At 53.9% G+C, this 15189-nt stretch overlaps 1 protein-coding gene across 1 annotated transcript in view; it reads right to left on the bottom strand.

Annotated features, from left to right (window-relative positions):
* The window catches only part of ITPK1 (inositol-tetrakisphosphate 1-kinase), a 92117-nt gene that overhangs the window by 19428 nt on the left and 57500 nt on the right, over window positions 1–15189 (bottom strand). Inside the window, exon 4 of the mRNA XM_049769857.1 lies at window positions 3836–3953. Within this exon, the coding sequence (XP_049625814.1) occupies window positions 3836–3953 (118 nt within the window). The remainder of the gene's footprint in view (window positions 1–3835; window positions 3954–15189) is intronic.

The following is a 15189-nucleotide window of genomic DNA, read 5'->3' on the forward strand; positions in this document are numbered from 1 at the left end:
CACAGACTTAGGGAGGCCCTGAGCCCCCTCTCAGCAGCAGAATCTTGGGTTGGGGGGTACGAGTTCTGCAGTGCTCATTCTGGAGGTTCAGGATGTGAACGAATGTCCGCTTGGGGACAGAGATGAGGTCCCGGGAGGGCCCTCAGCCCAGACCACAGAGGCTCTGAATGGCTCTCGAGCCCACAGCCCTGTGGATCAAGTCACCAGTTGCCATCCTATCCCCTGGGCCATGCAGATGAGCTGGTCACCCACAGGGTGCCTGGGCGCGGGAGCTGTGCATCCCACCCCTCCCAACCCTGCCTACTAGGTCTTAGTAAGGCCATCAGAGACCCCAATGGACAAATGGGAGGGATTTGATCTTGAGATCCTGGGAAAGCTGCAGTTCTGGCCAGCTAGAGAAGCCACGGTAACTGTGCCCCTCGGACTCACTGGTATGAACCATCCTCTGGAATGTGGGGGTTCATCGACTCATCCCCCCAAAACTTTCTCCCCTTTTGTCTCTCTTGTGCCCAGAGCGTGATGAAGGCCAGCCCAATGTATGCAGCACCTCTGACTACTTCAAGAATCATCTCCCTGGGCTGCCTTTCCCCGTGTCCCCTCCATGCCAAGGCCCAGCTCTGGGATGTGTTCATGGGAGTTCTGGCTTTGCCTGAAATGGGATTTTTTTTTTCATTTTTTGTTTGTTTGTTGGGTTTTTGAGCCATACCAGCGGTGTTCAGGGGTTACTCCTGGCTCTATGTTCAGAAATCACTCCTGGCAGGCTCAGGGGACCATATAGGATGCCAGGGATCGAACCTAGGTCTGTCCCAGGTCGTCAAACACCATACCTCTGTGTTATTACTCCAGCCCCAGGACTTTTAATTTCAATCACACACCTAGGAGATGGGCTCAGCTAGCACCTGGGAAAGAGATTATGCTGGATCCTACTATGGCTACCTGCACCAGGGTCTCTACAGCTACCTCCACTTTGGGGGGTGAGGGGTGGGGGGTGGGCCACACCTGGCGGTGCTCAAGGGTTCCTTCTGGCTCTCTGCTCAGAAATCGCTCCTGGCAGGCTCAGGGGACCATATGGAATGCCGGGGTTTCGAACCACCGTTGGTCCTGGGTTGACACTTGCAAAGCAAAATGCCCTACCACTGTTCTATCTCTCCGGCCCCGCCGCCTCCACTTTTGAGCCCACCAGGGCAGCAGGTCCTTTCTGACACTGAGAGCAGGAGCCCTAGTGTTGAGAGGACTCCAGCCCCAGGGCCCGTCTCCATGGCTGAGCTCTGCCTGTACACCGTCACTCCAAGGGCCCTTTGTTATTTCAGGGGAAACCTCCCATGGAGCCCTCTCCCACCCCCATGGTGCAGCTGAAACTTGGTCTCTCTCTGCGGTCACACTGTCCCCCACCTACTCCCAGAGAAAGTGGGGGCTGCCACTGCAGAGTGGGTAAAGACGGGGGACTCCTGGGAATCTCCCAGGACAGATGGGGTGTCACTGCCCAGCAGAGGCAGTAATTAGCCCCTGACGCTTGCCTGTAGGAGGTTGTGTGTCTCCAAGAATAGCAGGGGAGGGACAGAACACATACAGCTGAGCCCCGTGTGAGGGTGGGGGTGGAAGTGTTTCTGTGCCACAAGCCCCCAAAGAGGGTAGGCAGGAGAGGGAAGTGCAGGAAATGCCAAAATTGGACAGCTGTGCTGGCTCGAGACCCAGTACCCATGATTCCTGTTGGCCCAAGTACCTCGCCACTGCCAGCTCCATCCTAGTACTGCTCGGGGCTCTAGGACCTGTAGAGTTGGGTAGATGGAGCCTGACTGCCATTCACAAGGGGATGTGGTAATGGCCATCATTACTATCCCACCCGGGAAAACCGTTTTCCACAGTGGAGTCTCTTCTTCCTCGCACCCTCTGCATCTGCCCAAGTCCTGTGTTCCCAGCAGGGCTCCACTCTATTGTTCGTGCCCAGCCCATACCCCTGGGCTGCCTAGGGGGGGGAAATGGAAGAGACAGGCTATCATACCCTGGACCAAGGCCTCGGAGGTTTGGCCCTGCTTCCTGCATGGGCCGACGCCAGGGCCACACAATCCTGATTTCCGTCAGTAAAAACTGAGATATTCATAATCTGCTGTCATTCCTGGAGGACCCTCACCCCCACTGTGGGAATGAGCCCATTGGTCATCACCCCAGAGCCTGTAGACAGTCATTCATACCTTATTCCTCCCTAAGAGGTCTAACATATCAGACTCCTCTGACAGGATGAGTGGGAGGCAGGCCAGGAGAGCCTCAGCAGTGCCCCCCGAAAGTCTGTGCTCTCATCTGGGAAAAAGCCATAGTGGAAGATGGGAATGAGGGGAGTTGAGCTCCCTACTTCTAGGAGAATCCTGCTCTAAACCCGGCGGGTGGAGGATGACTGGGGGACATGGCATCTGAGCTATACTGGGACCTGCAGTGGGTCTTGGCACCCACCACCCTGGGTCTTGTGCCCTCATGCAGAGTCATCAGTGGCGGTTCACAGCTCCTGAGAGGAGGTGATTTTCCCTTCCAGGTCAACATTTAGCCAAAGCATCACTACAGACCCTCCTCACCCAGGGGATCTGGTTGTACCAGGCAAGGGAAGTTGCAGGGTGGGGAAAGAGAGAATGTGAGGGGTTTTCCCCTTTCAACCTGAAGACCCCAGGACAGAAGCCTCAGTGTCCCATTTGGGACCAAGAACTTAGCAGCTCTCTTTATTAAGATAGAGCCTGCACCTTTACAGCTAAAGTCCTGAGAACAGGAACTAGGATCCAACTTGAGTGGGAAGGCCCAGCTCTGCCACTTAATTAGAGGTGATGTGATGCCAGTCACCAACCACCCGCCCGGGACTTTCTTTCCTCCTTTGTCCTGTTTACAGCCCACCATGATCATCTCTCTGAGCTCAAGGAAAGGGAACAGGAAAAGGTGCAGCCCAGTGCTGGGCCCGCAGACTGCGGCCATCAGACACTGCTCTGGAGACCAGCTGCCTCTGGACCAGTGAACTGAGCTCCATCCTGATCCCTAACACAAAACAGAAACTGGGGCCTTGGCACTCCCTGGGGTCAGGAGACAAGAAGCCCATTCAGTCACTTGCAGTTCAGAGAGCTGGAGCGGGACTTGGTTTTTCACCAGGAAGAGTCTCATGTGGCTCCAGGGCCCAGGCAAAGGTGTCTTCTCAAAACGAAGCAATAGGGAGTTGAGGAAACAGTCCTAGGTTAGGGCACAGGCCTTGCATGCAGCTGATACTGGTTCAATCCCCAACACCATGTGTTCCCAAGAATCTCTGGATGGCGCCCCGGAGGCCCAGGCTGATCCCTGGCACTGCAGGGTATCTCATTACCAAACTGTCAGTCTGAAAAGCATATGGTGGCCTAAGTATCTCCCTGGGCCAACTCCCACCCCCGAAACCCCTCCAAAGCAGGGAAGATCACTGATGTGTGTGTCATGAAGACAGGCCGGAGCCCGAGTCCTGAGGCAGGAGATGGAGTTTTCAGGTGATATCATAGAGAAGAGGGGGAACCCTCCCCTGTGCTCCTCAGGAACCACTCCAAGAACAAGCAGTGTGCAAGAGACCCGGTTTACACTTTGCACAAACCTTGGGGATCTGGTGAAAAGAGTCCTTGCATTCCTCTATAGGTTCCCTCCGGGTTACCTCCCTCCACACCCACTCCTATGTCCTGCCACCTACCCACCAGGTTTTGGAGATGCCTCACTGCTCTCTGCCAGTCAGCCCAGTCCAAGTTCAGGACCAGAGAATTACGTGTTGGGAAGTGTGGTTGGAGCCAAGTCCCTAAAGACTAGAAAGTGCTAATGAATCAGACACACACACCCTCCCCAGTACCTTTCATGTATGCCTCGATCTTCCGAATAAGCTCGTAGGACTTGGAGCGGTCGAGCAGGGTCCTGATGGCAGGAAGGGGGTCCAGAACAATGGTCTCAGGGTGGGCATCAATGTACTCCTGCAGGCAAACCACAGGTCTTCCAGTTAGAAAGGGGAGACTGATGCTTAAAGGAGGGTCTCACCTAGCAGGTCGTCCCCTTCCCCATTCAAGGAATCTCCCTGCCCCCATCAACCCTATATCTGTATGAAGGCCACATGCAGTTTGCATCACTGCCATCCTCCACAAAGACATTGGTATCACATGACTTGGAACAAACCCATCAGCATGGCCACCATCCAGGCCACTTGACCAAGGCTGTCCAATCAGAGACAGCTGGGAATGTGTGTACCTGGGTCATGTGACCCAGGCTATCCAATCAAGAGGCAACCAGGAACACCTGCTGGGAATACAGGGAACCCAGGAAAGACTGGGAAATCGAGGTATGCAGGACCTCAAGCACTTCTTCCATGCCCAGTGCAGGGCTCACCATCCCTCCTACCTGGTGGTGGGTGATGGGGAACAGCAAGAGGGTCTATGACAAAATCAGTTTCTTAGGGGACCCGTGTGAATGTACATGGGGAAAAAGCATAGCTGCGGGTCACTGAATGGGCAAGAGACAGCCATGGGCTTCTAGAAGACAACATGGATATGGAAGAGGCTGACTCTGTGGGGTAGGGATGTGAAAGAAGTGTGGGGGCACATGCGATTGAAAAAAACTAGCTCTTGCTGGAACTCCAGCAGGTGTGGTGAGGGTGTGGGTGAGGACAAGGAGAAAGTAGCATGGAAGCAGTGGGTCTCTGCATTCAGATCCTAACTCCTGAGAAGCTGGCACATGGCCTAGCCTGGGAGTGTGGAGACCTGGTCTCTGCTGACAGCCAAGTTCATGAGACCGACCAGACCCACAACCCACAGGGAGAGGCCATGGCAGCCAGCTGGCAGGGGCCAGGCTGGCAAGAGCTAGCGGCCCCCAGGAACAAGGAACATTCCAGCGCAGAATCCCCGAAGACCCAGCCCCAGAAGCCTTGGCGCCTTCAGACCTCATCTGGAGTCATAGCTTCATCCCTGTGGATGAACTGGGTGCCCCCACCCCAGGGAGCAGGTCCCCACCTTCCACACCCCTCCCTCAGGCACTCCCATCAGCCAGGAGGCACAAGGCCAGCAGGAGACCAGGTCGCTGCTTTTCTAGCAAACCTCATGACAGGGTAGAAAGCTCCATTTCAAATCTCCTCTTTCAGGGAACTTATTTTGGTTCCTAGTAATCCTCTTTAAAGAGCGCTGGACTCCAAAGCCAGAGATTCCTATCTACTTCTCTGAAATCTGGTCACACCAAACAACCCCATCACTGGCTCTCTGGAGCCTTTGCTCTGCCTGTTTTGCACAACACTGGGGGCAGGGAACCCCCCCCAAGGGCTGAAGCACAGGCTCTGCATGGGGGAAGCCTGGGTTCCACCCACCTACGGCACTAATGATCCCTGGGCAATGGGCCCAGACAAGTAAACAAAAAAACATCCCCATCCCACCCAGGCACCATGGGGCTGGCACACCCTCCCCCTGCACACCTGTGAGTGCTGCTTCCCCTGAATAGTTTCAGCACCCCTTGCCCAGAGCTGGCATCTCTCATTACTTCCCCCCACTGTCCGAAGGCCCTGCAGTCACCCTGGAGCACAGGCCCAGAGCACGGCACCTGTGTCACCACACAGCTACTGACAGCCAGAAATGCAGGAGACATTCCCCCAATCCTCTTCCCATCATCATCTCAGGACCTAGGCCCTGTACAGGGTCCATACCCATGAAGGATGTGGGGTCAGAAAAGCCAGTGTTGAACAGACTTCATGTATTCTCCTTTACCTAAGCGAGAGTCAGGGAAAGAGGGAGAGAGGGAGAGGAAGAAGGAGAGGGAGAGAGGGAGAGAAGGAGAGGGAGACAGGGAGAGGGAGAGGGAGAACCCCATCTTCCATAAAGAAACTCAGGCTTGAGACTGGAGCAATAGTACAGCAGTTAAGACAATTGCCTTGCACACAGCTGAACCAGATTTGAACCCCGACATCCCATATGGTCCCCAAGTACCACCAGGAGTGATATTTTAGTGCAGAGCCAGAAGTAGGTCCTGAACACAGCTGGGTGTAACCCAAGAACAAACAAACTCTCCCCCACAACACATAAGGGTTCTCAATGAGTGGAAACCGGATGGAAGGTGACTTTTAGGCCATGCCCGGGGATTGCTCCAGCACCACCTGCCAGAGAGGGAGGAGGGGTGATGGGGAGCAGGGAGCAAGCCAGGCCAAGCAAGCACAGCCTCTAGCAGGGGTCTCAAACTCAATTTACCTGGGGGCCGCAGGAGGCAAAGTCGGGGTGATCCTTGAGTGCAAAGTCAGTAATAAGCCTTGAACATTGGGGAGTGTGACCCAAACAACTAAAACAAAAAAAAAAAAAACAAAAAAGATTCCTCTAGGGCAGGGTCACAAAATGTTGTATGGAGGGCCATTTGCGGCGAGTTTGAGACCCCTGCTACAGAAAGGGAACGAGCAATAGCACAGTGGGTGTTTGCCTTGCACGCAGCCAACCTAGGTTCGATCCCCAATATCCCATATGGTCCCTGAACCTTCAGGAGCAATTTCTGCAAGCTAGGAGTAACCTCTGTGGCTCAAAATCCAAAAAAAGGGAGCCTGGACTGAGAGTGCATCCAGTAGCTGAGACAACTGCCTACTTCCAGCTACCCTGCACACGGCCCCCGAAGCCTCCCCAACAATGACCCTTTAGCTGGGGGAACAAAACCAGGAGTTAGTCCTGAGCTTTGCCCAAGCTCGGACTCCCCAGCCTCAAGGGGAAGCCTGATAAGACACATCAAGTGCTGCCCTGGGCTGGCCCAATCTTCCCAACAGCAGGGGCACATAACACAGGGTTTCCTTCCCCCCAGGAGCCCCTGGCACCACCCCAACCCAGGAAGAAGGCCTGGAGGCCCTTCGTCTGTGCCTTCACTGGAGCTGAGGCCCACGAAGCTGGTTTTGACTGTGCAGTTCTATACAAGGGCAGTGAACTTTCGAGAGAGAACTGGGACTCATTATGAAAGGAACTGAAGCCACAGCTCACGCTGGGGTAGGGAACAGAAGAAAAGAGGGAAATGGCTGACAGGCCAGCGCCAACAAGCCTTTGACCTAGGATGAAAACGTCCTATTAGCAGAATAATTCCTCCACATGCGCTCTCTGGGGACAAGGACAGAGAGGGCAAAGCTGGCTTCCTGATGGCCTTTCCTTTCGGCCATGCATTCCATGGCTCAGAAGTACCCGCTGCCTGCTGGGAGGCTGCGTGCCCAGGGTCTGTCTGTGGCGCCCCTGCAGAGAAAAAAAGGCCCAGACACACACCAACAAGGCCCACAGGGACCTGCTTGGAACATGGAGAAAGGGAGTGCTGGGACTGGAGAGGCAGTACAGCAGGTTCTATCACTACAGTGAGCACTGTGAGCAGAGACCCTTGAGGAAACAGGAAGTAGCTCTGGTGCACATCTGGTGTGGATTCCTTGGGACAATAAAAAAACAAAGAAAAAACTTTTTAGAGGCCCAAGTGATAGCACAGGGGGTGTTTGCTCTGCACGTGGCCAACCAGATTTGAATCCTGGCATCCCATGTGGTCCCTTTGAGCACAGAGCCAGGAGTAACCCATGAGCACCACCGGGTGTAGCCAAAATTGGGGGGAGGGGGAGGGTTGGGTCCTCGGATTACTCCTGACACTGAACTCAGAAATCGCTCTTGGCAGGCTCAGGGGACCATATAGGATGACAGGTACCAAACCTAGATCAGCTGTGTGCAAGGCAAATGCCCTCCCCACTGTGCTACTGCTCCAGCCCCAAAAGGAAAAAACTTGAAGTAGTGTGAGAATTGAGTTTTGGCATTAACCCAGCTAGGGTCATGGGGGGGGTGGTGGTAAGGGGAGCCCAGATTTCAACAAAGTATAAATACGGGGATGGCAGAAACTAGAAGTCTGATTATATTAGATTAGATTCCCCCAGCTCCTTAAAACGAGAAGGTCCTACATATTGAACTGAGGGAGTTCATGAAAAATCTGGCCTCAGTGTAAAGGTCTACAAATGTGTAATGACCAGAAATTGACTCAGAATCAACCTCATTGGGAATCCAACGAGGCATTTTGCAAAGTATGTTCGAGTCCATGCAGCACTTCTGGAGGGGAGGGGGAAGGGAGGTGATGGACGTGTGAAAAGAGCTCCAGAGTGCAGACTGCAGACAGGGGACAGGCCCTAGGGGCTTTCCTCCCACCAGGGTGCTGAACTGAACCTCTCAGACCTGGAACCACTCACTGTGCCCCCTGGGTGGGTCCAGGCCCGGTGAACGCAGCCACCGCAGGTGAGGGGTGCAGGGGATGTGGTATCCTGAGCTTTAGAAACCTATGTCCTGACTTGACACTGTCCAGACCTTCCTCCGGGATCTCTGCATAAGTAAGCACTTGGGAGAAAATGAGCTGAAAGAAAGAAGCTGCTTGGGCTGGGGCAGGAAAGGATGAAACAATGGATAGGCCTGTGCCAGGTCTCTGAGCTTGCCCTGCCAGAGGTATGGTGAGCTCCCGAGCTGACCTGGTCAGGGCCCCCCCCCCCCATGTCTACTGACCCCACCCACGTGCATGCAACGCACAGGACCAAGACACATTCTACAGCCACTAGCATGCTCTGTTCTCCAGAGCACCCTCTCCCTCACTTCTATGTGGGTCCCTGCAGCCCTGGCCTATACCTCCAAAACACAGTAGTTCCTGATTTAGAGAGAGAGGTTCCCTTTCAGAGATGGACTCTGCCGAGCTACAGCTTAACTGAGTCTAATGTCCAGGCAGGGCTTTCACAGCGCTGCTGGTGTAGAGCGAAGGACCCCACATTCTCCGCTGCATCCACAAGGCAAGAAGTGGGGGTGAGGAGGGGTCAGGGAAACTAGGTCCTTCCTTTTTTCTTCTTTCATTTATGAACCATACCCAGCATGCTCAGGGCTTACTCCTGATCAGGAATCACTCCTGACAATGCTCAGAGGACACTACAGGATGCTTAGAATCGAACCCAGGTCAGCCATATGCCAGGCCCGTTCCTTCCCAGCTGTACTATAGTTCCAGCCCAAAGTCCTCCCTTTTTCCACCTCCAGACACCCCACACTGTGCCAGAGAGGGGCTCAAACACCCAATGAAGGGGACACATGAGGAAAAATACAAAAAGGAAGTAAATACAACAAAGGGAGGAGGGTGAGTCCTCAAATTAGTCATCGCTGTTCACTTCAAAGTAATGGCACCTGCCAGCTACCAACTCACTCTAGGCAGCTGCTAGATAAATGAAAGGGGTGCCAAAGGCCTGGGAGTGCAGACATTAAGGAAGATGCCTGCCTTGCATGGACCACCCTGGAAATAATCCTCGAAGCACAGATCTGGAAGTTGCCAGGTGTGGCCTAAGAACAAAATATAATTTCAAAAACAAAATCATGTCTCTACTTAAAAAGGTCAATGTGGCCAAAGCGATAGTATAGCAGGGAGGGTGTTTTCCTTGCACAGAGTCGATTCAGGTTCAATCCCTGGCATCCCATATGGTCCCCCTAGCATCGCCAGGAGTGATCCTTGAGCACAGAGCAGAAGTAACTCCTGAACACTGTTAGGTGTGGCCCCCAAACAAAAGGTTGTCAGACACTGAACATCCGAGCCCTGAGTCAGGTTTGCTGATGAAGTCTGTGGGAGGAAATAAAAGACTGGCAGAAATCAGCAATGCTGGGACTGTCAACCTATGGCTTCTTAGCTCAGATGCCGTGTCATCATCGAGAAAAACCAGACAAGAAAGTGACAGGACACGCTGTCTCAGAGCTGGTGCTCCAGTGGGGTCTGCAGTTGTCACTGGACACCACCTACCTCTGGCCAGACAACGTGGGGTAGAGTCCTGCCAAGTCAAAGATGGTCCCAGGCAAGAGAAAAAAGCTTCCCCTGTTCCTACCCCTGCCCTGCCTGGATAGCAGCTGCAGAGACCCAGGCCAGAGAATCCCGCTGGGCCATGCCTGGCCACCCAGCATGGCCACTGTCATCAACACACTATCTTGGCTGCTCTTGCAAGGTCACACAGAGCAGGAAAAGGAGTGAGGTCTCTGGGCATGCATCTTTGTACAGGAAGGATCAGGGCACATAGATGCTGGGCTGGAGGTGGGGTGGCACAGCAGAGAGAGAGAGGAAGAAGAGGAGCAGAGGGTAGGGTCAAGGCCCTGAGTCACTCTAAGCAGCAGCCTGCCCAGGGAGATCTGCCTTTCTAAGAAATGTCACCAAGTGGCTCCAATCGTGTGTTCTGCTTCTGCTGGGGGGCAAAGGGGTGGGGGATGACTCACCCCCGGAAGTGCTCAGCATGCCATGATCTAAGTACCAGGGACCAAACCCAGGGCTCCTGCATGCCAAGTCTGAGCTCCAGCCCAGCCATGACAGAATATGTTCCTAAGTGTACTTTTTGTTTGTTTTGGCTTTTTAGACCACACCTGGTGATGCTCCAGGCTTACTCCTGGCTTTGCACTCAGAATCACTTCTGGCAGGTTGAGGGACCATATGGGATGTCAGGGTTTGAACCTGGGTTGGCACTGAACAAAGCAAGCACCTTCCACGCTGCGCTAAGGCTCCAGTCCCCAAAGTGGAAGTGATGCTTCAAATACAACCATGAGCAAGCCTGGGACTGAGTGGCCAGTACCCTCCCTCAAAGTCCCAATATCCAGCCTGGAGCCTAGAGCCGGGCATTTCTGGGCCTGCAGCCTGCAACATGGACTAATTCAAAGAAGGAGAGAAAGAGAGAGAGGGAGAGAGAGAAAGAGAGAGAGAAAACAAATTAGGAATGTGATTCTTTCAAGCATCACTGAAGGCACAGCAATCCCAGAAAGGGTTTATTCACCAAGGCTGTAAGATTTGGGGATGAGCACAGCTGTAAGATTTGGGGATGAGCACAGCCTTCTGTGCTCCCCTCATGGGGCTTCTGAACCCCTGAAGTGTCAGGACATCTTGACATCACTTTTTATGATTGGTGCTATTTGGGGGGCACACCAGGCAGTGCTCTGGGCTGACTCCTGGTTCTGTGCTCAGGAATCATTTGGGAACCAGTGGGGTTTGAGCAAAGGAGTTTGCCATGCCTACGTAGTTACATCTTCAAGGGCTTGGGCACTTCTGCAGTATATCCCAGCACAAAGGCTGAGACCACCATGGCCACAGAGCCCACTACAGCTGATAGATGTGATATCATCCCCACCCTGTCAAAGATATTTTTTTTCTTTCTTTCTTTCTTTTTTCAATTTTTTTATGAGAGAGAGGAGAGGTAATGGAAGGGAGAGGGGGGGAGAGGTAGGGAGAGAAAAAGGAAGAGAGAAAGGAGTGAGAGGAAGGAGAGAGGGAGAAAGAAAGGAGAGGGAGGGAGAGAAGGGGAGAGGGAAAGGAGAAAGGAATAAGGAAGAGGGAGGGAGAGAGAGAGGGAGAAGGGAAAAGAAAGGGAAAAGGAGAAAGGGAGGGAGAGAGGGAAAGGAAGAGAGAAAGGAGGGAGAGGGATAGAGAGAAAGGGAAAGAGAGGGAGAGAGAGAGGGAAGGAAAGGGAGGGAGAGAGAGGAAGAGGGGGTCCTATGGAAGAGTTGTCATGCGCCCAAAAGCACCACTTTCTGGCTTCAGAAACCCCTGGGCCAAGGGCCAGAGAGATAGCACAGCTGTAGGGCATTTGCCTTGCCTGTGGCCAACCCAGGACAGACACGGATTCGATTCCTGGCATCCCATATGGTCCCCCAAGCCAGCCAGGAGTGGTTTCTGAGCACAGAGCCCCCCCACCCAAAAAAAGAAGAAAAGAAAAAAAAAAAAACCTGGGCATCAGATGGGTCTAAAAACTGACGCTTGGCCCAGGCTCCCTGGTGTATATATGCCTGTGTACCTGCCAATGTGTGTGTTTGCTGGTTTGCAGATTCACATGGCTGTGTTTGTGTTTGTCTATTCACATGTACATGTATGACTATATGCATGCTTATGTGTGCACCTAGCCATGTGCACTCTGGGTCTGTGTGCTGTGTGGGTGTCAAGGGGCCACCAGGAGCTATGGAAAAACTCCATGCGGCTAATCCTTATTGGGGAGAGACTCTTGGGGGGTGACTGGAGCAGAGCAATGCTAGCCTAAGAAGAGGGCTCCCCAAGACCAGTACCGTGGAGCCCAGTTGCAGAGGACAGCAAAGACAGGGCCTGACCTGGGGGCAGAACAGGCAACTGAGATGAATCAGTCAAGAAGCTTGGATTTGATCCTAAAGCAACAGGGTCTTGAGCAGGAACGAGGGCCAGCGCCAGGCTGGGCTAGCAGAGCCCAAGACTGAAGGATGGAGCGAGTGGGAAGGTGAGTGGCCTGGGGTGGGTCAGCTTCAGGGTCAGCCTACAGGCAGGTGTGCAGGGCACTGCAGATGCAGAAGGGCCAAGTCACCGCCTGATCTGGCAAAGTGGCGAAAGGAAAATTACAATTACAGCAGGCACCATGGCCAGTAGTTTCTCCAGCCTCATGACAGAGCCCTCAGGGGAGCCAGGTCAGCAGGTCAGGAGTAAGGTGAGACTGGGGACAGGGGCCCAGCTCAAGAAGGGGTGGGAGGGTCCAGGGTCCAGGCAGACAGTGGGGAGCCTGGCCAAGGCTGCCCTCTTCAGTCCCTGCACAGCAGGGCAGGATCCTGGCACTCTCCAGCATGCCCTGACTCCAGGCCAAATTAAACTATTAACAACTCCTCCAGGCTGGGAAGAACAGGGTGGTGAGCGTGTGACCAGGACAGCTCATGGGCAGACACAGGTGATGGGCCCAAGCGTAGACTAGGCCCTATTTCTAGGTTCTGCTGTCGTGGATACCGGCATGTGTCCAGATCTCCACACAGGCAGTTTCTTGCAGCCCACCAACAGACACTCGCCCTGGTCTCCTCTGCAGAGCCAGGAAAGGAACCCAGGGCCTCACATCAGGGTGCTGGACTGTCTCCCACTTAACCCCAATATCAAGTTTCACAAATGCACCTTTTAAAGCTGAGATCCAAAACTTCCTCTCTGTGGACAAGATGCCAAGGTCATTTCCCAGAACAGCCCGGAGCCATCACACAGGAAGTCACTTCCCCAACAGACCCCAGTAGGCACCAGGCTCAGTGCAGGGTGAGGGGACAGCACCTTGACTTGGGTACACAGAAAGCACACCCAAACAGGACAGAGGTCACTGAGGGCCAGGGCCCCAGTGTTGGATTAACTGGTTTTTGTCCTATTCAGAATATGCTTGTTACTCATTGGTCAGGAAGCACCTTTGGATGAAACATCCTTTGGATTGGTGCCTTAGACCACCTGTTCTCCACCTCAGGTTGTGGTCTTATTCTTCCCAATAAAGACCCCGAGTCTCAGGGAAAAACTGCTTGCAGTTTTGGTTTTCCACCACTGAGCAATCTGCTTCTTAGAAGCCGAAGGTTTGTGTGTGGAAGTTCCTGAACCTGTTTTATCGCCTTAACTGTGTGTGGATTATTTCCTGCGTTGGCATTTGCTTCCAGGCCCGTGTCTCTCCAATGCCCTGAGTTTGGGGCATAAGGCTTCCGCTTCACCAACCCAGAGGGGCTAGTTAGTAGAGCAGGACACTGGGTGGTGTTGGGCCCATGGACAGGTGTTACCTGCCCCCATGGTGAGTGAGTCAAGTTCTCAGAAGGCCCCAGAGACAAAAGAGCCCTCTTTATAGTGCCCTGTGGGAAGCAGCCCACTGCACACAAGCCAGGAGATACTAGAATGTTTCAGAAGGCTGAGGCAGGCCCCAGAGTGAGGAGGCAGCAAGGATGGTGAGGCGGGAAACTCTTAAATTGCAGCTCAAGCAGGGACCCTGACAAGGTGAAGAGGGAAGCCCCTCTCCAGGCCGGGGGATGTCAACAGGGACCAGCTAAGCACCAGAGATCCCAGCATCATATAGGTTTGTGACTGCCAGTCTGAGGGCACAGGCAGCTTTTTATGCCAGTGGATGCTACCCATTACATACCCAGTGGTCACCAATGTCCTGCCAGAGGAGCAGACTCTGCAGTGGGGAGAGGAACCAGAGGAAAATCTACCAGGGCCCAAACCCAACTCTATAAAGCCAGGGCTGAGATCAGCCATTTTGTGGGATCCTGCATCATCCTTCTGCTCAGAAAACCCCCATTTCCTTTCCCACACCTCAGCACCTGACATGCACCTTCTTGTTTTCTGCCTATGAGAGCCTAGCGGGGTACCCCCAATCAGTGTCACGTGTCTTGATTCCTTGGATCATCCAGGCTGGGAGCTGGTCCCTAGATGGATGGCAGCAGCCATGGGACAGGCTGTTCCCATGGGGATCCCCGGAAACAGCCCACAAAGCTGAGACCAGAGCAGAGCAGAATGGGGAGTCACAGCTGGATCCCCCATTAGCACCTGTGTGTACCCCTGGGCATTCAGGGGACAGTAAGCTCCTCCCCGAAGCTGCTCAGCCAAGCACACTCCCCCCCCCCCCCCCCGTACCTACAGCCCTGCAGCCCAAGTCTGACTCAGGTTTTCAACCAAACGAGGCCTCTCCAAGACCGCAGACCCCACAACTGTACCCTTGACCCTCTGGCCCCGCCATCAAGCTTGCTGGGTCAGAACTTGGCTCTATGGTTCCATGCCGAGTGCAGGGGTGAATGTCGCTCCCTCAGCCAATGCTGCCCCCATGGCCCTGGCCTGGCAGATCTCACTTGGTTCCAGGTCAACAACTCCCAGAAGCCTTGGAATGGGGTGACCAGGACCTCTCAGAACACAGGCCTTGAGTCTCTGTTTCCTAGAACTTCTCTTTCTTCCTCGTATGATGTTACCCCAGCCCAATCCGCACACATACACACACTTTTGACCTCTGTGGGGGTCGGGCTATGTCAGCTCACACCCATGTACGCCCACACACTCTGGCCTGTGTCAGCTGACCCACTATCTTTTATGGTTCCTGGCAGATGGCAAAGTGCTCTCTCCGACATACTGAATGACTGACTAAACAACCTAACAGCTATTTGATGGCGGATCTCCCAGATCAATGCCGACGCTGATAGATAAGGGTCAGGGCAGAGGCTGCAAGGCTGTGGGGGAGGGGGTGCTCCCTAAGTCTGCGTCCAGAGGACTGGGCTGGCAGCTCCCTTCCTTCCGGCCTACCTCCTGCAGTGGCAAGAAAGGATGCAGCTTCCTGGGGGCACAGGGCTAGCGTAGGCAGTGCTGCTTTTGCAGCTGGGGAGTCGAGGTCCCTTAATACCACCGTGGCCCATGATGCCCAGAATGCATCCAGTGCGGACAATGGGCTGCCCAACAGTGATGCAT

This window comes from Suncus etruscus, chromosome 3 (genome assembly GCF_024139225.1).
Source record: "Suncus etruscus isolate mSunEtr1 chromosome 3, mSunEtr1.pri.cur, whole genome shotgun sequence".
Taxonomy (NCBI): domain Eukaryota; kingdom Metazoa; phylum Chordata; class Mammalia; order Eulipotyphla; family Soricidae; genus Suncus; species Suncus etruscus.